The 24,646-nt window shown below is 33.9% G+C and overlaps 1 protein-coding gene across 9 annotated transcripts in view; it reads right to left on the bottom strand.

Annotated features, from left to right (window-relative positions):
- The window catches only part of LOC139987841 (neurotrimin), a 314,724-nt gene that overhangs the window by 81,072 nt on the left and 209,006 nt on the right, over nucleotides 1-24,646 (bottom strand). For 8 of the 9 annotated variants that reach the window (XM_072004576.1, XM_072004575.1, XM_072004578.1 and 5 more), the window contains exon 2: nucleotides 2,167-2,259. The exons of the other annotated variant lie outside the window; for it this stretch is intronic. In XM_072004576.1, the coding sequence (XP_071860677.1) occupies nucleotides 2,167-2,259 (93 nt within the window). The remainder of the gene's footprint in view (nucleotides 1-2,166; nucleotides 2,260-24,646) is intronic. 9 annotated transcript variants of the gene reach the window in all.

Raw genomic sequence — 24,646 nt, 5'->3', positions numbered from 1 at the left:
CCTATATTACAGGATATTGGGATTTCGAGTAATTCCCGCAGCTCTTTGCACAATGCGCACAAATATTTGCGCGAGTCTAACACTCTTGTCTGTTTTCTATCTTGTCTGGCCATAAAAAAAATACTGGTTATAAATCGAATCTTTATAATGAAGCTTGCACACTCGATAATACATTACTCGAGTCAATGCATTAACAATGAAATTACAGGAACCGATAATTGATAGCAATTTATAAAACGTTAGGAAATTGAATTTTCTTGTAGGAACTTCGACTGCTACGATTTTTCTAACGTGAGCATAAAGTTATATTGTCAATTTAATTACCAGGTTTGTATAACCTGGACTTATAACTAAAGATTAAATTTATTGAACATCGGGTTTAGTATCGAAGTGTAGGAAATACGATATTACTGTTTACAGAGAGAATTACATAAAAAGTTCGATGACAAGCAACAGGTAACGCTAGAATCTCCAATTACCAAGAATAATTTAATATTACTGTTTATAGGTTCCATTGTGTACTTATTACGCGTGTATATCCAAGTATATTGATTATTTATAGTTTATAGTATATAAATTACATTCATAAATATTATAATGTAATACTATATTTGAATACTTCGCAAATTCTCCAAAATAATTTGAGAAGTTATCAAAAAAAAGGGATGGATATTTTTTAAAAATATAAAAGTAGGATGTTTAAATTAGATGAATGTTTCCGAGAAATTAATCCTATATATTGGCAAAGTGGAAATCATATTAAAGCAAATCGAAACTTCTGGAAATGAGCAGATATATCATATTCGAAAGCTAACATCCTTTTAGTTTCATAATTATGAAGTTACTTACTGTTACGATATGTTTTCATGGCTTCACTTAAAGATACTAAATTCAGAACTCTATTTTATGGAAAATAACAATTTATTAAAACTATCGCATGTAGAATAGTATTAGTATCGCAATTATACTTTTCTATGTTACATAATAACAACAGTGGAAGTAAAATTAAAGCAATCGAGCATTTGCAAGATTTTCAAACATTCCAAATGCTTACAAGTTGCTTTCCTCGTCTCGCAAGAATACACAAAAAGCGTATTTCACGGGACAATTTTAACAACTAGTCTACCAATAATCATTTTAATCTTCTTCGTTCAAATTTCACTGGCTAGAGCCTCGAAACCTCGGTCATCAAACGGTACTTTTCACCGGGATTGCGCCTAACAAAGCAATTAGAAACAGTCGTCCCGAAACACGGGAAACGAAAACTCTTGCAAACTACATAGGTAATTCGGTAGCAGAGGGAAGACCGAAGTCGTGAATAGGAAAGAACTAACACGGGAAATGTTATTTTACAATCGAAACTCGAGAGGCAAAAAAAAATACCATGTGAAACGGTCCATTTCACTGGGACTAGTCTCGTGTAGCAACGCGGTCGTTAACGCAATGCGAAAACACAGCAGTTTCCTACTTTATTTCGGCTTTTAACAGAAAGAACAACAGCAACAACAATAATGTTACCGTCCTCGCGAACGTTCACTAAGCTCAGCGGCTGATTTTCAACATCCGACTAGAAACAGAGATGGAAAATTAGAGAAACGGACAGAGACAACACGATCTCTATCACGCTAATCCCACGAGATTTCGCGGCTCTCGGCTACTGATTTCAAGCTGGATTATAGTCAGCGCTGAATGACCACTGCCAGCTTCAATTCTATACCCGAAAACTCTGTTTTCCATTCTCTTAAAATCATGTACGTTTGTTGCTTGTTTAAACAGGAATATTGAGTTTTTAAAGACTGTCGCTGCGATTCTGCTCGATTTCTAATGTATTCGAAATATTGGAGTTAGGTGAATGATTTCAGTTTGAAGAAATGATCTCTTAAATGAAAATTTCTACTACTTTTTTTTTTGTTATTTATTGCGTTTCTGTCTCGACAAAAGAAAAACACTAAGATTATCAAAAACACTCGCATGTTTCCAGTAATTGTAAAAATAAAAGATTCGATACCAGTCGTTTCGACTGGTTTGATAGTTCTAGGTTTAGTATGTCTGTTTTATTGCTTCTAACAGTAGAAGCTTCCTTCGAAATAATGGAAACATTATTTGGATATTTATAAATTATAGAATATTTATGAATTATCGAACAATTTTGCAGTAATTACTCACTGTTCTTGTAATTATCCGATATCGATGCATACTGCGTGCCGTGATGGTGACCCGATATTTGCCCCAATATTTCCAGATTCCTCGATTGCCGTCCTGAAAAAGGCACAATGGAACAGGGACGTTAAAGATCGGATCACGATTAATCATAACGGTAAATTAGGTGCTCTCGAGGATAAAGGAATGTTTCCGATAGGTCGGAGTTTTCTCTCATTTTTCTTATCTCTACCGAAGATTTTCAATCGAAATTCCTTTGACGATTTAAATGAATCCTTATCTCGATGAGGAGTCTCTAATGAAGCAGACCAATATTTCCAATGAAAGTTCAGAACCACGAATCAACAATTTACGAATACCACAATTACAATAGTCATAATAATGATTTCAGACTATCAACGAAGCAAATAAGTAATAATAATCAGTCGAGTCTATGGCTTGTTAAAATAACTGATCAAGCTATGCAATGTTACACGCGATTACTCTTGGTCAGCGAAACTATTATAGGAACGTTAAATTAGGTCTATGCCAGAGGAATGCTAATGAACGAGTACTAGTTGGTATGTTAAGTGTGGTTTTGGAAGTGGATGAACAATTATAGCAAAAGGCTGACGTACTGAGCGAAGCTGCGCAAACTGTGTTACAATAATTAGATTTAATTATATTAATGAAGATTGTGCTGTTTACTATTAATAGAACATATTAGATATCAATTCCTAATTATTGTAATGACTACGTTTTTAATTGAACTGTAATTGGTAAACTATCATTTTAGATAGTGATTATAGTATCTTTCGAAAAATTATAAAGAATATGGAAATTATTAACAAATTTACTTTACTAAATATCTTTAACAAAACTTACGATTCCAGCATTTATTTTTATGTTATAACTTTGCAACAGTTTCAACTGCAAATTATATGAACAAGGAACTAATGGCAGATGATTGAACATGTGCAGATGTGATGAGAAATCAAAGTAAAACATCAAAGTTACAGTTAGTCGCTGATTACGATTAATAATTGACATCTATGTTAACGTGTTATATAAATTTTCCCTTTTAGTTGCATTTATCTTTATCATAATGATCTCATGTTTCATTTTTGCGAATTATCCTACACAAAAACTATGGTTATTAAAATCCAACCAAAAGTGGTTTCGCTGTGCTTCCTTTCGCCGGATATTCGAGGCGTTAAAATGATAATTTAAAGTTGGAAATTGTGACAACCTACGGTCGAAAGTTCAACGATATTCCGTGAGGACAACTGCATGCAGCAATTCTCGTAACTTAGACAGACTGTAGCTCTTTTCTCCGTGAAAATAGGAAAAACTGGTAAATAGGAATATTGCATGGCGCAGTAACAACCAACTTCTTGCGGTGTCATTTTTTCAGTAGACATAACGATGTACTTGCAACACGCAATTGAACTTGCTCAAACTCATCTATATACATACATTTCTCGGTTATCTTCGTTCTGATATCTTTATTACTTCACACGCGAAAGGTTTATTAAAGTATCACGTTAACCACCTCGCGTGATATTTTTTGCAGTATAGGGTTTATGTAATGCTTCAAATAATATTCCTTTATAAGGGCAAGATATTTGATTATTTTGTAATGACTTAATAAATCGCTCTATAGTAATTGGTACGTGTACCTACATACTTTGGATCTTATAAGCTATCGTAGGGTGAAATATCAAACCGTGTGAATTTTTCCTTTCACATTATCATCGTAATATTACTTGTAATCGCGGGAAACAATAATTGTACTATGCATCATTTTGTATCGAATAGTAATGAAACATCCTATCCTAGTCTTATTTGATTTCATTACTTGACTATTTTAAAACAGATGTTTTTTCTGAGTTATGACAGTGTTTAAGGATTACTGTATTTATTAGAATAAAATATTATTATTAATACCTTTATAATATTTAAATAAATAAAATCTTTTATTTTTTTTATAAAGATTCCAAAGTTTGTAATAACTGTAAAATTCAGAAAAAATCCAAAGAATATTATAAAAATAATAATTAACATAGTTGTTTATGAGACATGATAAAGATTTCATTAAGTACTTGTAGAAAATAAATTTATTATAGACAAAGTGAACCATCTAACTCGCACGCTTGAGTAATTTCTAAACTGTGTGTTGTTTGACAAATTTCTGTGTACGAAAATTCCATTGTTTTAGGAAAGGTCTGACGTAGTATATCTGCATGTGTATACATTCTTTCTTTGTAAATGGAGTCGTTTTGCGTAAAGTTCAAAATAACAAAGTTCTATTTTCCCAATTCCATTTGGTCAAAGATTTTATTTATTCTTTGCTGTCACGAACAGCTGAAGTTAATTTTCTCAAATTCAGTGAAACGTCAAAACGAAAAATTCTTTAACGTTGTATCTTACAGAGCTAAAACAATTTCAGAATATAACAACAAGCATTCTTCTCTTTAATTATGATAATCTCCTACAGGATTCTATTAGTACAAGTATCTGTTAATTCAATTAATTTCTTCCTAAACCTAATCAAATATAGTCAAATGTAAAATTATTTTATTTTTTCTGTTGCGTATGGAACAAGCTTACAAAACATTTAACTCTAACAAACTATGAGAAGATGTACTCTTTCAGAAATAAATGATTTCGTAAAAAAAAAAAAATAAAGAAAAAATACACTTTTTACTCGGTTCATGTATTTTAAATAATTAACAAGTAATTTAAGTAAATAACAAACAAGTTGACAATTTTATCTGAATCGATTTTTAACTGAACGGGGTTCCTGCACTTGTAAAGATTACAAACATCAAAGCGATCATCGATTTCTTATTATTCCACTTTGGAGTTTATTTCGCAGTTCGAGGAAATGAATTCTTGTTAACTGTTCGATCTTTCCATTCACCGATAGAATTGTAAGTTATTTAAAAACAAATGTTTCACTCGAAACTCGATATATCACGGTACGTCAATAATTTCACCGGCAACGCAAATTGCTAATAGCTAAAAATGAAAGCTCGGGAAACAAAAGGTACGAGCGTAATGTAAACTTTGAAGCAGCGAAGAAGTTTTCTTCGCTCGAAATTCGAGAAGATAAAGTTCATATTGCTCTGAAGAAAGTCCGACTTTAAAGAGCAATTCGTATTTTACGAAGCTGTATTTAAATCAATAAGGACAAGATTATAAGTACACAATGGAAAAACTTTCCCCATAATCACTTGCATCCAGGTGTTGCCAATTAGCAAACTTTACTGTCCTGCGTTATCTCTCATCTTTGTCTCAGGAATCCATTATCTTGAAGTACTAACGGCGAAAAAATGTATATTATTTTTACGTACTCAACAACTTCCTGAATTACTATAACAGTTTATACTTTTCAAAAATTTTCATTGTGTACAGTATTCATTAGAGAAATTATTAAGATGAAACATAATTTATGTTATATTTAGTTCTATATGTTAGAGTGAAGCTATGAGTTAAATTTGTGTATGGTATTATATAGTTAGAACAGCTTAGAATATAGAAAAGCTTATCTTCATCAAAAAGGAATTCTATCTTATATGAAAATTACGGAGGAAGAATACAATTACGTTTCTTATTTACTGCAAAAAAGCAGTTCCAAAATTTGATACGTTGTCGATCAATAATGTTAGCAAAATTCCTTTCCTATTTAATTTCCATAATAAACATGTAGTTTTAATAAAAGTAATTTCATATGTCAGAATTGAAAATATTTTAAAATGTATTTTATTTTGTCTCGTGGTACATTTAATATTATTTAGTTATTTAAATCAACTATGTTACACACGACAAAGCAAAGATAGTGAAAAACTAAACGGAACACCGTGAAAGTAAAAAAGAAAGAAAGAACTATTTTCCCAAATTCGTCTCTACGAATGGTGGTACTTCGCTATTACATTTCCGAGCGGAAGTTGATACGTTGTCAATACATTTCACTTGTCAAACTCGTGTATATCGATACTCGTATGTACAATTTCGAAAGTTCGCTTGCAAATTCCACACAATGGATGCATGACGTACCAGGTACGTTTTTATGGATTGAGCTCTGTTCGGATTAACCACGAACACGGGTTTCGCAAACATAGACCAGGAGCTCTTCAATGGAAGTTGAAAACAATTGTTTGTGTCGGGAAAACGTTCCCCAATATGCCGCTATCAAAAGATCGCACAATTTGTACAATTCTAATGTGCTCTTTACGACTTTAAAGAAAATGTAGGTATCGAGTCTTTCCATAAATACTCTCGTGTTCGTGAGATGACAAACAGAATATATTTCCCGATATTGATTTCATCATTTTATATTAATACTATTTACAAAACTTCTAATATGCACTTGCTAAAGTGTAGAGATGACGTTAGATTAATACCAACTCTGTGATACCGTACATAAACCTATTAACACTATGCGTTAAAATAGATAACCGAGCCATGAAGAGAAATAAAAATGGAGTTCAAATGGTAGAAGGAAATAATTTCGTCAACATAACCAACGTCGAATAATCATTTTAGATCTGTCACGGGATAACTGTTTTCGCTCCAGATAGTAACCAGGAAGCGGAAATAATAAAAAGCCCCTAAATCTCTTAAAAATAGATAAAACAAGAATAACTGTGGAATTCAGTACTCCAGCGTATTACAATATATATCCCAAAATGAAACTCTCGAACAAGAAAGTAAAGTAATTATTAAACTAGAACTGACAGTTTAAACAATTAAACCTTGCTAAACAAATTCCATTTCATACCTCAAAACTATAACTATTCATAATACCATTAAATTGCCAGCCTCTTCAGACCAAATACTTCTTAGGAAATAGTTACTGTCGCGAATAATCCGCGATTCTAGGAAACCTTCGAGTGATTTTACTTCGCTGCTGGGGACGGTACACCAAAAATTCAATTTACGGACTTGCACCATAGAGATCGGAAGTTATTCCAAGTTTCTTCTCCCCCGTTTCTCTCCCTTCCTCCTTTTCTCTCTCACTCACTCCCTTTCCCTCCCTCTCTTTCTTTTTCTCGTAAATAATCAACGAACGACGGTTTCCCGATGATAAGTTAACGAATTCGCAGATCGGTATTCTCTCGGCGCCGGTTAGAATCCCCTGGAAAGCGAGCAGGGTTGTTCGTCAAAGGTTCCATTGAAATTCGAGAAATTCGAGAAACGGCGCGATGAGAAGAACGGAGAACGAAACAATGATGTTCGCGTTCACCACGGTGTAAGCACGCCGGTGGCCGTATTTTTCAAGGCTCCTTTGTGCACACCGCTTTCAAATTTCGCAGCTACGCCCGAACTTGGGTAACTGAATTCTATTGGTCACAGCGAGTCGTGCTGGTATTCTCCTGGAGCCATACTCTTAAGAAAGCTTTCATTGTTGGAATTCGAGTACGAACTATATTTCTTCCTCTACCCTTCTTCTTTCTTCTTTTCTATCCTGTTTTCACGTGATCCAAGCGCGCGCCAAGTTTTCCACCCACATATCAGGCGTTTATTTAGGACGTGGTCTTATCATGGAACGATAATATCTTAGCTGACTAAAGAACGAGTCATTCTTTATGTTGATTTATGTGTTATATTGCTACGCCTCTTACTTTGTTATGGGTGGAAATGTTACAAAATATGTGAATTTTAGAATTTGCCGATACCGTTTACGTCATATGTAGCGTGAAACGATTGCTAGATATATTTTTTAGAGCTAAGCTGAAGATCCATCGAAAAGCTAAGATAAGCCGTGCTACGCTGAGTTTAAAAATATTTGCTTTGATACATATACAGGGTGGATCAGCTAAGAGTTTAAGCTAAAACATATTCGATACTATTAATTATATAGGACAATGTTTCAGATAAAAGTTGAATGGTTTCAAAGGGTGCGCGTGTTAATGTTATTGGTTTTTCTGTCGGTGGACGCATAAACGTCATGTGAAGATCAACTTCACTTTTTTTTTAGATAGAATCATATATTTTTTAATACAATGATCGATGCAGCTCAATATTCCCTATAAAAAATTACTGTCCTCCTTATATCGAAAGGTACCATTAGTTTAGTAGATATTTTAATTTTTAGTTTGCCAAGCTTACTGTATGAAAGACGATACGTTCTACAAATTAAAAGTCACTTACCCCGTATACGAAACCGCTTTCGCAGCTAGCACAACACTGCTATTAGTTTAGCTATGCTATTAACTTAGCTTTTAGTGGAGACGTTCTGTGTATATATATATACTGGAGGAAATATCTTTAAACTTGGCATAGCACAGCTTAACGTAGCTTCAAACTGTGAATATTCAGTTTCAGAAGATTTTCTTCTACGTAACTTATTGCCTTCCTTTCTCATCGTCATCGTCATCTTCTCATTTCTGGCCCGTTTTCACGTTGCTCAAGTAGACACCAATCTTTCAACCCACGTGCGATCAGGCTTATTCTATCGTGTTGGCGTTTATTTAGGACGTGGTCTCATCATGAAACGATAATATCACGGCTGGCTAGGCAACGATTAATGGAGCAATCTCGGCTGTGACTGATGTTATACGCAATCGGGAAACAGCTTCTGGCTTTTCATCGGTCCCGAATATGTACATCATGTGCAGGGATTGGCTGGCTTACGCGAACCGTCCAATCTATTCAGTACCGTGAAATTTACTTTACGGCTTATTGCCCGGTGTTTAGAGTAAAATGTTACCAGTCATTCTGGACCAACGTGTCATTCTTACTCGTACGCTCCGCGGTACTTCATTTCGATGCTGATGCAAAGAAAACGACGTGCACCAGGGACACTCGGGTATTTTGACAAACGAAATGCGGACGGATTTTCCAACGTGCCGCTGGAGAGCTTCTTGTTATTTCTGAGAATTAAGAGTGTTTTTGTTCCTTTCATGCACGGGCTTGACCTTACATTATTTGGACACGTTGAATGTTTATTACGTTGCATGTATACGCTAAAACGGGTTTTTCTTATTTATTCCATCTGTACCATTGAGGTGGGAATGATTCACTACATTCAAAAATCTAATTCAAATGTCGTTTGACTTTGTACAGTTAAATCGAGTTTTATTCGCCTGGGTTGTCAAAATGAGTTGCTGATTGGTGCATGCTTATCAACATAATGATAATAAATTGAAAGTTATTGTCCGCGAGCTGCATTACATTATAATATCATTCACATATTAATTATACTGCAATAACGTAATATTCGTGTAGTTATAATTTTGTATCCAGTCTATTAGTGTTAATTATTATTAGCTACCGCCAAAAAGCTTGAAGTAGATTTGAGTTAAAATTTTAAACGCGATATAAACTGCATGTAAAATCTAATGTGAACAGGCGGGATTTACACACCTGTCGTGGTTTTCTATGGCATGGTTTCGCTTTGAACACAACTGATCTACTCAAAGTAAACTTTGCGGGACCAGTCTACCTAGGCAAGGGAAACAAGTGACACTCGACTAACTGTTGTTCGATTAATGTGCGTAACAAACGAGGTGAATGAAGAACGAACTACAACATTTCCAAAGACAAGACGTATATATCCAAATTAGAAATAGGGCAATTGAAAAGATGATCGTTTAGAAAAATATTTGAAAAAAGGTAATAGCTACGGTTTGTACTAATTACTAATTAGTAATTCGTATATATATTCGGTTAGTGATAGCCACATAAATTTAATGCTGAAAAGTAATCGAGTGAATGCTGTTATGATCGTGGGGATGTAATAATTAAGAAATGTAATAATTTAAAAGTGAATTCATTTAAGCAAATTTATGTTGTAATAATTTGTTATAATATTTCAATGCTTTTATAGTAAAATATTTTCATCCAAAAACATTTTTGAGGGCTAAAATAAATCTGAATAAATTCCGTCAGAAATTTATTAGTTTCGGAAAGTTTGAAATTGAACATTGTTATAAAGCAGATGGATTGTTTGGCAATAAAGAATGCTTGTCAGTCGAATTGTAAAACAGTCATAATGTTTAATACATTGAAAATTGTATAATGGAGAATGATTTGTTTTATTCCATTTAGAATTCAAGGTACTTTTCATAAACAATTTCACAGTTATAAATTACAAGGTACATAAATTTTGGAAGATGTCTAATAAATAAAGCTATTTTTTGACAGATAACATTTTTATTAGAAAATTATTTTGTAATAAAAGATTGTATTAAATTTGATGTATCTATTATGGAATTTCTTTTTATATTTTAATAAATTGATAATATAAATTAGGTATTAAAAAACAACTAAAAAAACTGAGCTTTCAATTTGCTAACGTTACACACTTGCATACAAGTTTAAGGAAATAGAAAGTATAGAAAACCTGGAAAAAATGGTGACAATATTCTCATATTATTATATACAAATGTAGACCCTCGAAGAACATACTAAATAGAGAACTTAACACTTAGGGAAGAAACATTTTCTTGAACATACGAATTTTGAACTCCATAACTCTTGATCTTAACAAGTTTGACATACTTTTACAGAATCTCGAGTCTCTGTAATCTGGCATTTGAACTTCTTGCGAACAAAGCGGTATTAGCGAAATTTAGTAAACTGGATAAAATAAAAAGCACTTTAAAGTTTAAAAAGTCTGCTTCTACTTCGACTTTCTGCTACTTTTATGCATAAAATTGAACTTTGAAGCGTAGAAATGAGTGTAGAAATATCTAATAAGGCTAAACATTTTGCTTTCATAAGATAATATTACAAAATCATATTAATTCAGTATTAATTCTGTTTACTCATAATTATTAAATTCATAAATTAGTTTGTAATTAATTTGTTTTTGTCTCCCAATTCTTGCACATTCGTAACAGTATGCATATTAACCAGTAATACTACATATAAGCTAAACTAAATTATATTCAATGATTTAATGATTAATCATTACTGATTAACAATAATATAATATGTTACTGTTGCCACAGGAAACAAGACCTTGTTACATAAAAACGCATTAATTCTTTGCTGACAATAAAAACTTCAATTTTAAGTGTGTAGAATTTTCTATAATTTTTTACGGAAGGAATTATTTTTACATTTTTTTCTTTCTTTAATTACCTTCAAATATCTTCGAAAAGAAACCACATGTCTGAGATTAAAATCTACTTTCCAGCATCTTTTGTTCCCTATTTATTGAATATGTACTTTGAAATTACAATTGTCTTCTAAATTATAATGAAGCTCAGGTGAACACAACACATCTTTGGTAGCATAAAAGAGATAACTAATTTCATTAACTTTTTAGTAAATTATGTGCTGTGTGTTTCAAAGAATTTTATCAATAGATCTTTAAAACATGCGAGTGAAGCCTGTTATAATATTAAAATACACAGCAATTATAAATTAGGTAATTATAAATTCTTTGATATTTCACGTTTTTTCTCTTTACTTAAAATTTCTGTACTCATATATATCCACGTAAATTTATGGTATTGGTTCTATGAAATTTCTCATTTACCCTGTCCACCGTATCCTTTGTCTATGTCAAGAAAGAAAAGATGAAAATATATTTTTCATCCTAGATTTTATGCAGTAGATGAAAACAGCAAGTCGTTCGGAGCGACTTTATCAAAAAAGGAATATAATGACATAAGAGCAGCTGTCGACAACCATCGTGGCGTATATTTATTGTAAAACCATGAGTCACACGGGACCAAAATCGATTTGTCTTTACTGGCGAATTCGTATCGAGAGGCGAACCTAGCTAGATCTATCTATCAACGGTATGAAACGATGAAAAAAGGTATTTCAAACAAAAAAAGAAATGGGGGAAACAGAACGACGCGTCGAAGAACGATGATGCAATTGAAAAATTGACGTATCCCGTTAAACTGCTATTACATTTTTCTCCTACGAATTTCGCCATACCTTTGATACAATATCTTCGTTTGTGTGTGACAACAGTAAAAAAAAAAAAAAAAAAAAAAAAGAGAGAGAGAGACAAAAATGCATGGAAATGGAAAGAGGTGAAATATTCTATTAAAAAATGTTTGTGTCACGATCGAAATTTTATTTCACCTTTTTTAAAGATATTAATTCATATTCAACAAAGCATACTGGGCTTTCAATTGGCCGTTTCTTCTCCACTCTATCAATCTTTTCAAAGCTTGCACTTAACAAAAATTAGAAAGTAATTAAAAAGATACACAATTAAAACACAATGTTCTTTTCTGTTGAAGTGGTCGCCACTTCTAAGAAAACTCTACATCTGGTCTTTAGTTTTCTCAAGCACTGAAGCCATCGACAGCGTATAGACAAAAGACTGCGTCGAAGGCAAACCATGAACGGTACGCATGCAACGTTGGCTTCAGGGTTTTTCAGTCATAGGGTAACACTGCTAGTGTGCGGATCTGGATCAGCTCAATTATATTTCGAACTTTGTACTTACACTTTAATATTCAAAACATATATATTTTTTTCCTTACAATTTATCTACGTTCCTTTGTATTCACATCCAATAACCTTAACATTTTCTATTTAATTATTTACTTGAGTGTCTAGCGATGTAACAATGTTAATTTAACAATTGTGGAACAAAAGTAAATCGTAAATCGGTGATAAAACTACGACGAATCTTCTTAAAACCTGAACACATTGAAGGCTAAATAATAATTAAGGAAACAGTTAATTAGAAAAGAATGTTAATTCGACAATGAAGAAACTAATTGAAATGGAATCTTGCACTCCCGTTTGAAACTAGAAGAGGAAACAGTGGAATAGTTGGTGCAGTTCCCATAATTGGCCCACGTTCCCCAATATTAATCAACGTAATCAGAATCGCGGACTGCTGAAGATAATTTCGCTGCATTGTTTATTCACTTTGTCTCGGCGAATGGTTCGCGACTACATGTAAATTCCCGGAGGATCAAAAATCCCGGAGTAGCGGCGCCGCGAACTTGTATGAGGAAGCTACTAATACAGCTTTATATACCCAGAGGAGTATTTTACCCGAGTTCCTTCGTTCCGGTCTGTCGCCACTTTTCCGATAGGCTCTTTAACTAATTCAGGCATCGCTACCGTGACATCCTGGATAAAAATTCAGGAGGAATTAAAAAGGAAAAGGATGAAGTACGAAATTTATGGAAATCCTCGTAGTAACACCAACGTCCCCGTATTATGGCGGCGACCATTCCCTTGTAATGCGTAGTCATTACAATATCAAGGGTAACCAGCGAACAAGGCAAATTCAACATCTTTAAAATTCAATCTTCAACTTTACGCAAAATAATCAAATTCGATTATATCGTAAAACATCATTGGTGTCTAATATGGTAACGGGAAAATGAGAAAATATCGTGTAGTCTAAAGTTCACTAAGAGAAACTATCAAAGACAAGAAAATAATTTGAACAATATTGTGGTAGGATTATTTGAATCAGCGAGAAGGTATCTTGTAAAAACTAATGAAATAAATAAGAAAATAGGAAAAATAATTTACAAGGCAAATTTAATCATTGTTAAATTGACTTAAGTATCTATGTGACTTAGACTGAGGTCACATCAGACGGACGTTGCTCGCGTGACTCTGGCCTTAAATAACCTTACTTTAACCCATTGTTGAAAAAAATAAATAAAATATCAGTGTATCATTGTACTGTCGACGTTAATTGTTAATTTAGCTTTGTTTCGTGGTGGGATAAAAGGCAGCGGAAATAATTTGATCATTAACAAGTTTCAATTAAGAGAAAGAGAACGGCGAAAGTATCACAGGAAAATAAAATATTCTTTCTAATAAGGAGAATTGTACCGTGATTAAATTTAATTTTCTTTTCTCTATGAAATTAAAAGTGGAAGAAGCGATTGAGTTAACGATCATATTTTATTAAAATATTTGAATCTTTCTGTGGAAATTTAATAAATTGTATTAAGATAGAGATATTGAAGGAAAGTCTGGAGAAGCACTGGAAAATATACTATTTTAATATTTTCTGAAAGCACTTTACCGTAAAGACAGTTCAAAATTGGGCACGTGAACTACTTCTCCTCACATTTATTAACCAGAAGGAATCGATCGGGCTGCAATTTTTACGAGTCGTTTTTCATGCGCAACATATTGTCATCTGTCCACGTTCAGCACAGAGAGAGGAAAAATTATATACGAGGTCAAGCTATTGACAGTGGAACTACGGTGAAATTAAAGAGGCGTTGGGAACATACTAAATATCTTCAAACTTAATTCATAAAAATATCTTTGTATAATATTTCAGTTTCTATTTAATTAATTGTTTCAATACTTGCATTTAAAGTATTAAAGTGATATTAATCGTTTCATTATAATAGCTTAAATATTAAGATTTGATTGAAATATCTAGTTTGAACAAATACTAAAGTTTAGATGCAGTATAGATAATCGAGTAGTTTCATTATTACCCTAACTTGAATTTAAAATATTTTATGGAATGAAATTTACGTAGGTAGCGTAAGCTGATAGTCAAATATTTGCATCGAATATATGTACAAATCTATAAATTTTCCGATTCCTCGACAAAAGAGGTATTTCTTGAATGCATTATCAAACCGTTACTTTCAAAGACGCTCAATATCTCATCATCATCCGTATTCGAAGCAAATCTCTCGAATTTATCGAAAACCGATACCAGCTTGAGAAAATTATCTTCAATACTGTGTGCGATATAGATAACATTACCCATTGGTCAATACTATAAATATGGAAACATAAAGCCGTAATATTATTTCACGGTAAATATTGGAAAATATTGGAAAATTGAATTCAAATGCCTCGAAATGGCATTCGCAAAATATCTCGATCGACGTTGAAGGAAAGGTTTTCAAGAATTGTCCTACTTCCTGTAAGACTGATTAATTCATGAGTTTGCACGTTTTCAATGGAAATATCCCTGTTATTTTAAATTTCAATATTGCCACTAACACTACTACGAAAATAAATCTTTGTTACATTTATGAAAGTATAATTTTGAACTATTTCTAAATATTTGAAAAAGCAACGTATTCGTCGTACAAAATATAAAATATATTTTGCTACATTATGTTCGCTTTTAAAAGTCGATAGGTAGGATAATCACAGAATGTAGAGGCACATCTCTATTGTTAAAATTATCACGTGAACTCGCGTAGCTTTCTGATACAATTTTACTAATAAATTACGAGCAAGATTGCATCTAACTATAACTGTTAAATCCAATTAACATGGACTTCGCCTTTCGTTACGCAGCTACTCGCCAGATTCGCCATGGTACTTGTGACTGGAAATTTTACAAGAATTATTGCTGCGCAAATAACGCTGGAATTTCTCGCAAACATGACGATCGATAGAAATAACAAAAGAGTTCTCTAAATAAACGCAGCGCAGCTCGGTGAAAGAGAAGGAAAGGAAAATTATGCTTTCATGTTCGTGTTTGTTGGAAAAGCGGGTTTAAACGATCGCACAATGTTCCATGGCATTTCATCCTTTCCACCGATAGATAAAAAATCGATTCCCCGATATCCCTTTCATCTTTTTTCTATCCTTGGACTTACCGTTGGGTGACTTGACGGTTTTCGATAATAAAGACGTCTATTTCCATGATAATGTATGGAAGGTTAGAGCTACTGGGGACTTTCGCAAATTCTGTTCGTCGTCCCATCCCTTTTCTAATTTCCCCGGAATTTTATCTCTCAATTCGATGAAGATTATATTTGAAGTTATTTTTACTTAGTACTTTCAGTTAAAACTCTATGTTTTTTAAGCATGTTAACAGAAGGATCATTATATGTAATACACATATATGTGGAAGAATTGAAAACGGAATTTTCAAATTAAATACTACCTGTATAGAAAATAGCATTCGATATATATAAATACGATGTGCCCACTCAAATACCATGCACAATTTTTCGACAATTTACTAAAAATTTAATAAAAATAGGTTATGAACCAAAACTCATCCCTGTTGAGTGAACTGGGCTGGAAAGATAAATGTTCTACTTCCATTGCAATTAGCTTGGTACTGTTGAACAAAAAAAAAAAAAAAAAATTTATGTTTTATGTTTGTTAAAATTGTTTTAGTGTCCTGTAGGTAGAACGCGATAGAAAAGAATTATATCTCTCTTTTTACAATTAAACAATTTTTAATTACAGAAATAGAAAACATTTTTTGAAATGTTTGTTTGAGTGTTCTCGTTATAAAAAAAATGAGAATATTTTTATAATGATTTATACAGAAATAGTATTTGCGAACAAACGTTGTTTAGTAGGTATATAACACAAGCAATGGGAATAGAAATTTCTAATAAGATACAAATAAGGTATTACACATATCTAAACTTTTACATATTTAAATGATACACGGCTTAATACATTTTATTGCTAAAATAATTGAATAGCTAACTAAATATTTCCAAATTACAATTCACAAAGTATAAATACATTACCATACTTGACATAACGATTTGTTAAATATCCAATTATAAAATTCCACTTTATTTCCTTCAAATCCGGCTAAAAATAGTAGGGAGAGAAGAGAATTAGCATTTACCTCTTCCTTATCCTGTACTTATTTTGATAACTCAAAGTCGCGCAAATGCGGAGATACACGAGCCACCGGGGATATTACAGAAACTCGCAGGAGCATAAATTTAATTTTAAGCTCAACCCTGTTAATCTTTCCCTCCTTATACACGACGAGTGCTTCTTAGCCGACGTAAAATAACGAACGCTATATGCAAAGAGACAATGACGTAGATCGCAGGACATTTACTTAACTTACACTATGTAAAGATACTAATTGTTAATAACTAATTTGATAGATCAGAAACTGCTCGTATTCTGCATGTACATATACACCGTATGCTTTTTTAAATCAATTTCTATCGTTATCATCGAGCAGTTCAACGATGGGTCATAAGATCAGAGTTCCCAAAATACAATTAATGACGCGCATATTTAATTCACAAAAAAGTGGTTTATAACGTCCCTCTCCATATCAAACAATTTCTGTCAGAATATTTATATAAAACAGATACCTTGTATATACATGAAACTTTTGTTACAACTTTAAATATACACGATTTTCTCCTTCATTTTATGATAGTCTACTTGGCATAATTATATGTAATCATCAATTATATCTATTATGTATAAAATATAATCTATTTAATATGATCAAGCAAACATAATCTGCTTAAAAATAGATATATTCCATATACTTCTATTTACATAAGTTTCAATCCCCAGACAATAACTTCCTAAAAATGTTAATAAAATTCGAATCATTCTCAAGACATTTGTCACTCATTCTCTAAGGCTCCTCACCCCGTCTTGAAAAGGTCTCGAATTATTTATCTCAGTCTCTGAAACCCCTAAACTTCCACTACTGACCGATTTTAATACCTCGCAATCCCGTTTACACTTTTTCTACGAGACATCAGGGACGCGTGAAAGATACGAGGAATAAAAAGGGTGAATCTCGAGGCGTGAACGCAAAAATTGGATACCGTGAGATCAGAGCGGGACGAGGACGTGGCAATTGCACAGCAAATTAACCAGGAGCGTCGTAAAAGTGCGAGAACGGTTATACTTCGCCCTAAGCTGCCCCTCTGTCGGCCATTGCCGGTGCCACTAACACTCTATCGTCTACCGACCAGCGGTTACCATTCCCTTCTTTGGTCTTCCTGCCCTTTTTTTTGCCCGCGAACTAAATAAAATATGGATCAAAGCAACGAAGTTTCTCTCTCCTTTACTCCAGGCCAAGTGTGCCACTCGCAGCTGGTAGTTGGGGATAAGTTTCCAACTTTAGAACGAAGACACCCCTTGTGGTGAGTTTAGCACCCTTGTATCGAGGTTTTGTACACGTGCACCAGACGGAGAAAAGCTGCTGCTGCTGCTGCTGCTACTTGTGTTTCCGCCATGTGCTCTTACTAAAGGGCTTGTTGCGAACGAACTGCTATACATGTAATGGGGAATGAGTTGCTGGAACTTGCCAGGTTAAATCGCATTTCGGAAGCTTTCTTTTGTTTCTTAGCGACGATACTCTCAAATGATTTTCTAGTGATACGAGCAGCGGACTGTGAATGACGCGTTAACACATTCAACGAGTTGGCAACGTAGTTTTTATTATGAATAGACTTTTAGAAGTTAAGCTAATTAACTTCATTTCTTATTCGCTTCTTAATTTCATTATATATGTATATGATCAATATTCAATTCTCGAGAAACAAACTATGAAATAATTGCTGCTAGTATGGCTGCTTGCAAGTGGGGAAAAAACTTCTCGTAGAAAATATAAACAATTTAAATTCGTAAATATCTCTACGACCAGTTTCGTATACCAAGTACTGGAACTCCTTAAAAAGACCACTTAAATTCTTATCGTTCAACCAACTTAATAGTCCTCTTCCCTCCAAAATTACAAACATTTAATGTCCACTCTTATCAATCTCCTAAAAATGTTCAGACTCAACAGCTCGAAGGGATTTATATCTCTAGCATTTTAAAAAAATTAACACGATATTTGCGCGCACGAAACCACCTAACCTATTGGTTCTAGGTCTGGTAGAAGAGTTGAAAAACAGTCGATGTGTACGTAGGTTCGATAACTTTCTGAAGTTCATGGATCTCATTGGCGAGGAGAAGCGACTCGAACGGAGCAAAAGTCACGGTGCGGTGTCGAATCAATAGAAGAGCCGATGTAAATCGAACGCTCGGTTCCGTGTTCGCTGACCAAGCAAACACCACAGTCGCGGGTAGCGAGATCTCGCTTTCGAAAAAAAAATTCCACGGTTCCATCGAGCGGCAGTCATTCGTCTGTGTTAAAAAGGGATTCGATGTCGATATCGGGGCATACATCACACACGTGATCGATGATAGCGATTCGAGCAGATGGCTGCAGCCAGTTGTTTCATGCGCGGATTGAGAGAGGAACATTGTTTCGGCTTAAAGATAACGCTTTGTTTCCGCTGCTACGCCGGGAACAATGCACACAAGCGAAAATCGAATAACGCGCGTAAAGCTCCAGATAAGCGGGTGGAAAAAGCCTCGGCTCAAGCAGCTTTCATATTTCACCACCAGGCTCGCGGCTCTTCGTCGTATTTTCCATTCTATCCTGTTCTCACCCTTTTAATTACTGATAGAGAAACGGGCCCCGGTATGTGCACCGTCTGGAACATCGATCGCGGCAACATTTAATGGAATCGCGTATACCGCGGTTGGAAAGATTAAAAGTCGCGAGATTTTTCCACCTTTCCCCGGTTCTCTTCCCTCCTTTTTTTTCGGCTTCCGCCATCGTAAAGTTATGTCGTAAAGGTGTTTGAAAAAGATAAAAAGCGTATGGAGATTTTGTGAGCAACGAGCAGACAATTTTTGGGGATCTATTGGAAAGTTTTTGGGTGTAGTAATTAGTAAATTGGATAGAAAATGGTTGACCAATATGAGCTTCTGAATTTTGTAAATTATATAAACACAGTTCTGTATTTTAGTATTATGTTAATTAATTGTTCGAGCTAAAGAAATTTTATGATTTCTTTGATTTTCATCAAGAAAGACGAATGCTCAATACTACTGTTAGGGTACAAATGATTCATCGTTGGAACAAACAATGTATTAAAAGACGTGTAACGATCGATAGAATTTTAAGTTAACGATGGTTAAGGTAAGAATTTTCCTTTAAATTGTTCTAAAATTCTTTGATAGAAAAAAACTCCAGTACTCTGAACAGTACTCTAATTAGTTTAGAGACATTAGAGGGTGTATCTTAACAACAGAAATGAAAAATTTAACAATTCGAAATTAATTGAATACACAGATGAAGAGTAATTGCAAGTAAAAATATATGCATATTAGATAGAAGATTAACTGTTCGGAATTTTAGCTAAATCAAGTGATTTCGTTCCTCTTAAAGAACATACACACAATACAACTTTTTGATTAATCTAATAACTTAATAATACAATTCTAGAATCTCTTGTATTATCTTTATGAAACACCCTATATACGTGTAAGTCTCCACTAGTAACTGAACAAGTAATTAGAAAACTATTTGGGATAATTGTGTATGTGATGAAACCAGACGATCCACGGTATACGAGGTAAAACGTTTGTTGCTAATTAAGATTCTCTTGTTACGTTGCTGTTGAAACTACGAAGATGCTCTTTGCTAGGAGCGAACTGGAAGTGGGAAAGCGCAGTTCTTTACAAGAGCTATGCTTCAAATTGCCGGGTCCTGGGAGCTGTTTATGAAGAGGAGCCCCATTTATTTCGAAAACGAGTGGCCATCTAACACAAAAGCAGAGAGCTGTTTATATACCTTGTTGAGTAGTATAATTTAAGAGTCGACTGGTTAAAGAAACGCCTTTTCGCTTCTGCCTCTGTTCTTGTTAGTGACTTCTCAAAAATTAAATCTGCCTCTTTAGTTTTTGTCATTTTATAGCATACTTCCTACTACGCGAGTGTTCGTGTAAATTAGTAAAATGATTATGAGATTAATTTTAGATATGTCAATTATTCGAATGTTAATCGATCATCAATCACGTTGATCGTTAAATAGATCATGTTTTGCTGTCACAGTATGATGGCAAATAGATAACACAATTTAAGAATAGATATTCCGAAAAATACGTAAAACGTTCGCTTAAGAAAAAATTATATAGTGCCAGAAAATAACATAAATAAATTCCAAAGAAATTTCTGAGAAATTGTACCACTAAACACACTCTTCTTTACTTCTTAATTCATGAAATTGCTCAATACCACTTCTTAGCGATGTATATTTCATATATTTATAAAAACAATTATCTTTCCATCTGCTCGTTTCATCTGCTCCTCACAAGCTCCATCAAAACCAACCAATATCTCTATGTACATTTTATTAAACCAATTTTATAATACAAAATACTTCAAGACCAGTAAATCATTAAATTAATTAATCATTAATTAATCAATAAATCACTAATTAGAAAGCATTCGATTCAAGTTATTTGGAATATTCGACCAGCAATTCAGTAACTGTATATTGTAGCGTTGGAATAAGTAGTTAAAATTGGAGAGCAGACAAAGCGCGAAAGATTGGTCCAACGAAATCCCAACGGCCAGTCCGGGCGTAGGTAACAGCTTTATGATTTATTCGTTCAATCATTGTAATGTACATCAACTCGAATTAGCGTGTTGCGCGTGGAGGCATGTATATCGAGTTATCGCGAGGATCGCAGCCAGCAAGTGGGTCCTCTGGTGTGTGCGTGTTTGTACGTGTGTGTAGAACGTGGCGACGTGAATGGCGAGGGCCAGAACGATCGGGAGGCGAATCCGGCGTGCAACAAAATAGTAACAGGCCGCGGATCAAATGGAGCACTCTTTGACGTCGCGCGGACGCTCGGCTCTGCGGATCCCCGATGTTCCCAATGGTCGTGAAACGATCGATACGCGAAACAAAGTGCACCGGCCAGTGCACATTTCTATACGTTCCAATCCGAAGGGCAATTCAATTGCGGCGGACGTCCCATACGGCCATCTGCAATATTCTCCGCGAGCAATCGTCCTCCAGAGACCGTCAATGTATGCGCTCGCGCGCCTCCCAATGACATTTACATTTATATTGACACGGTGCTCGAATGGGTTCTTGAACAGTGGCGTACGCTTAAATGCATTTGCGGTGCCGGCTTAACGACCAATTTCAAATTTTTCCCCCTCGATCCCGATACCCGACCGATTTAGCCTATGCAACGAACGTAGGAACAATGCTATCGTGTTATCATCCGTGAACAATTGTTCTATGCAGGATCCCAGTTACTCAGATACCTCTTTTGTCAGAGTTTCCGTGGCATCTCCTTCATGACATGTTAGTTAGAAAAATTAATAACAAGATATTATCTTTATGGGAATTGGTAAAATTCTCATACGAATTCTGGCCGTCTAACTTTAATAAAAGCGATTCTGGTTACCTAACATGAAGCAGGCGCTAGTGCACTAAAAGTGACTGTGGCGATTTTCTTACACTCTAGGGATGCACGTCGAAAACACAATCCCAGAAAGCACTCGCTTAACTATTCTATTTCCTACATATAATTTTCTGACCTGATCTCGAATATATCTGCGTCCAAATCTACTATGAAATCCTAGATTCTAGATGAAATGCAATCTCACATGCTCGTCTCTCTAATGTATCTTTCCTTCCCTTTGATATAAAGGATCGAATTTAGACAAATATTATTCCCAGTTGAGTATTGCCTAAACACGAATAAAAAAGAAATTTTCTAAAATAATGAAAATAATTGCAGAAAATTGGTGATATCAGGTTCTAAATCGGAAATCACGATTCCGACACAAACGAGATGTATAGAGTACATACGTTAATAAAAACTTTCACTTGGTTAATATTGAAATACCAGTACCATAAATTAAGATTGACAGATTTACAAAATGGTTAATTAGTCAATGAGCGTCTTAAAAGCTTAAAAGCTTTTGAATTATAAAGAGCTTGTGAAGTAAGATAATCTTCAGAACTGGTAAAGATTAAGCCAGAGATTTTGAAGTATTCTTAATTCTCAAAAGTGAATGTAACCTTAAAGAGCTAATCTATTATCCAATAAAATTAACTAATATAGTTAAAAAAAAGAGACTAATTATTATAAAATAAAAATGTATTTTGGTATCAATTTGATATCACTCTTTCTTTTTGTACCAATGTAATATTTTAATATGCCGTAAATATCGTAGTTAGAAATTTACTGTTTCATCAGAAGTTTCGCGATATGTACACAAACGTTGTTGGCAGATTAGAAATTTCAAAAGTTACTGACACATAAAAATACAAATTGCAGAAACGTGGAATATCTCATTAGAAATACATTGGACTTTTTGAATGACATACACTATATCGAAAGTTCGAACAAGTCGTTTCATACTTTAATATAACATTCTCCATACTTCTGTATCAGTGGTACATTTTTAACCTTTTCGACGTCGCGATCCATTTGCGATATTACAAAAACTTTCCAGTATGCAAACCCTGCCGAGTTTCTGCTGAACTCACGTGGCAGCTTCTGATGTAATATACGAACAGTAGCAGAGTATCACCGTTCTGTAACTTACATTTCAAATACAATGTATAATGTATATGAATAGATATCTATATGAAAGATGAAGTTACTATGGTTACTACGAAATATTTTCAAACATTATACTTCATGAAAAAATCGAATTTCACAATCTTCTTTTTCTAAAAAATGAAAAAATTGGCAATAAATCTTCACAGATGACTTTTTAAATCTTTACTATTAACTCTGAGGCAATTACAGAAATTCAATGTAATCATGTTATTAAAAAAACCAAAAAGATAGATTTAGAATAGTTTCTTGAAATTTTTATCGTCGATTCTGTCGAATACTGTCTAAAATCAGTTACACAATGTTCAGTGCAAATAAGTCATTTGGAAACATAAAGATTAGAAAGAACGGATTTAAAGCAGGTATTATATTTTTCACAGCTATTTTCTGAACTTTCCTATATGCACTTGCATGGCTATAATCCAAAATTCGGTGTTCATAAATTTTTAAAAACTTTTTTAATAAACGAATCACGTTATGCAGCGACGTAGCCTACGGCTATCGTTCCTAGATGATTGGGTTCTTATAAGTAAAGAAAGAAGTAGATTGCGTCCAGATAACTCGTTTTGCGGTTGATAGCCAAACTCCATACACGACTGAATGAGTCAATATACGAAATACAACTAAATTCGACTCACGTATTTGCTCGACCCTTTAAATGCAATCCTGAACGTTACGAGGCCGTGTAATTTACGTGAAACCACATTTCGTTAAGGCGGAAATTGATGAAATATATATTTAGAATGATATAATAATGGCTGAGTATTATAATTGAAACTAATGTGCTTCCATAAGGATGCAAATTTAGCGATCTATTAAAATCACAAAATGGGAATTAATAAGTAGTAAATTATTGTCATATTATTAGATTTTTGCGCAATAAATGTTACTTTCCAACAAAATTTTTTATGCTCTTCAGTCATAAACACCTACTACCACTTTCAGATAATGAGAAACTCACTAACTCTGTAATTCTTTCATAGAATCTGAGTTATAACTAGAATGTTCCGCAAAAAAGGAAAATTCTGCAAAGTTAATAATTCGAACAATCTTTTCCAATCCATTTTCCCTCCCATTGGAAATGCGAACTAATATAGAAACTTTGAACGCAATTCAACTTACAATTACTTTTACGATTGCCTGCGTGACTATAGCTTAAAAGAAATTTCCAAGCGATATTGTAAACGATTATGTGGCCCTGATCTTCCCTTATTCCAAATGAACAAACGCTCGATTGATGCATTAAGAAATTAAAGCCCGTTCGTGTTACGAAAGTACAAGTTGAAATCCTCAAATTACAAGACATTAGTTTGACCCGATGATGTTTCAATCCCACAGCAGACGAGAGTTAGCAGTTCGGGAATCCTCTTGTAGTAAGTAGTACTTAATGCCTCCGTACTTACGAAGCAAATCAACCT

Source organism: Bombus fervidus, chromosome 5 (genome assembly GCF_041682495.2).
Source record: "Bombus fervidus isolate BK054 chromosome 5, iyBomFerv1, whole genome shotgun sequence".
Lineage (NCBI taxonomy): Eukaryota > Metazoa > Arthropoda > Insecta > Hymenoptera > Apidae > Bombus > Bombus fervidus.
Note: the sequence above shows the minus strand (reverse complement) of the source record. Positions and strands in the feature narration are given on the sequence as shown.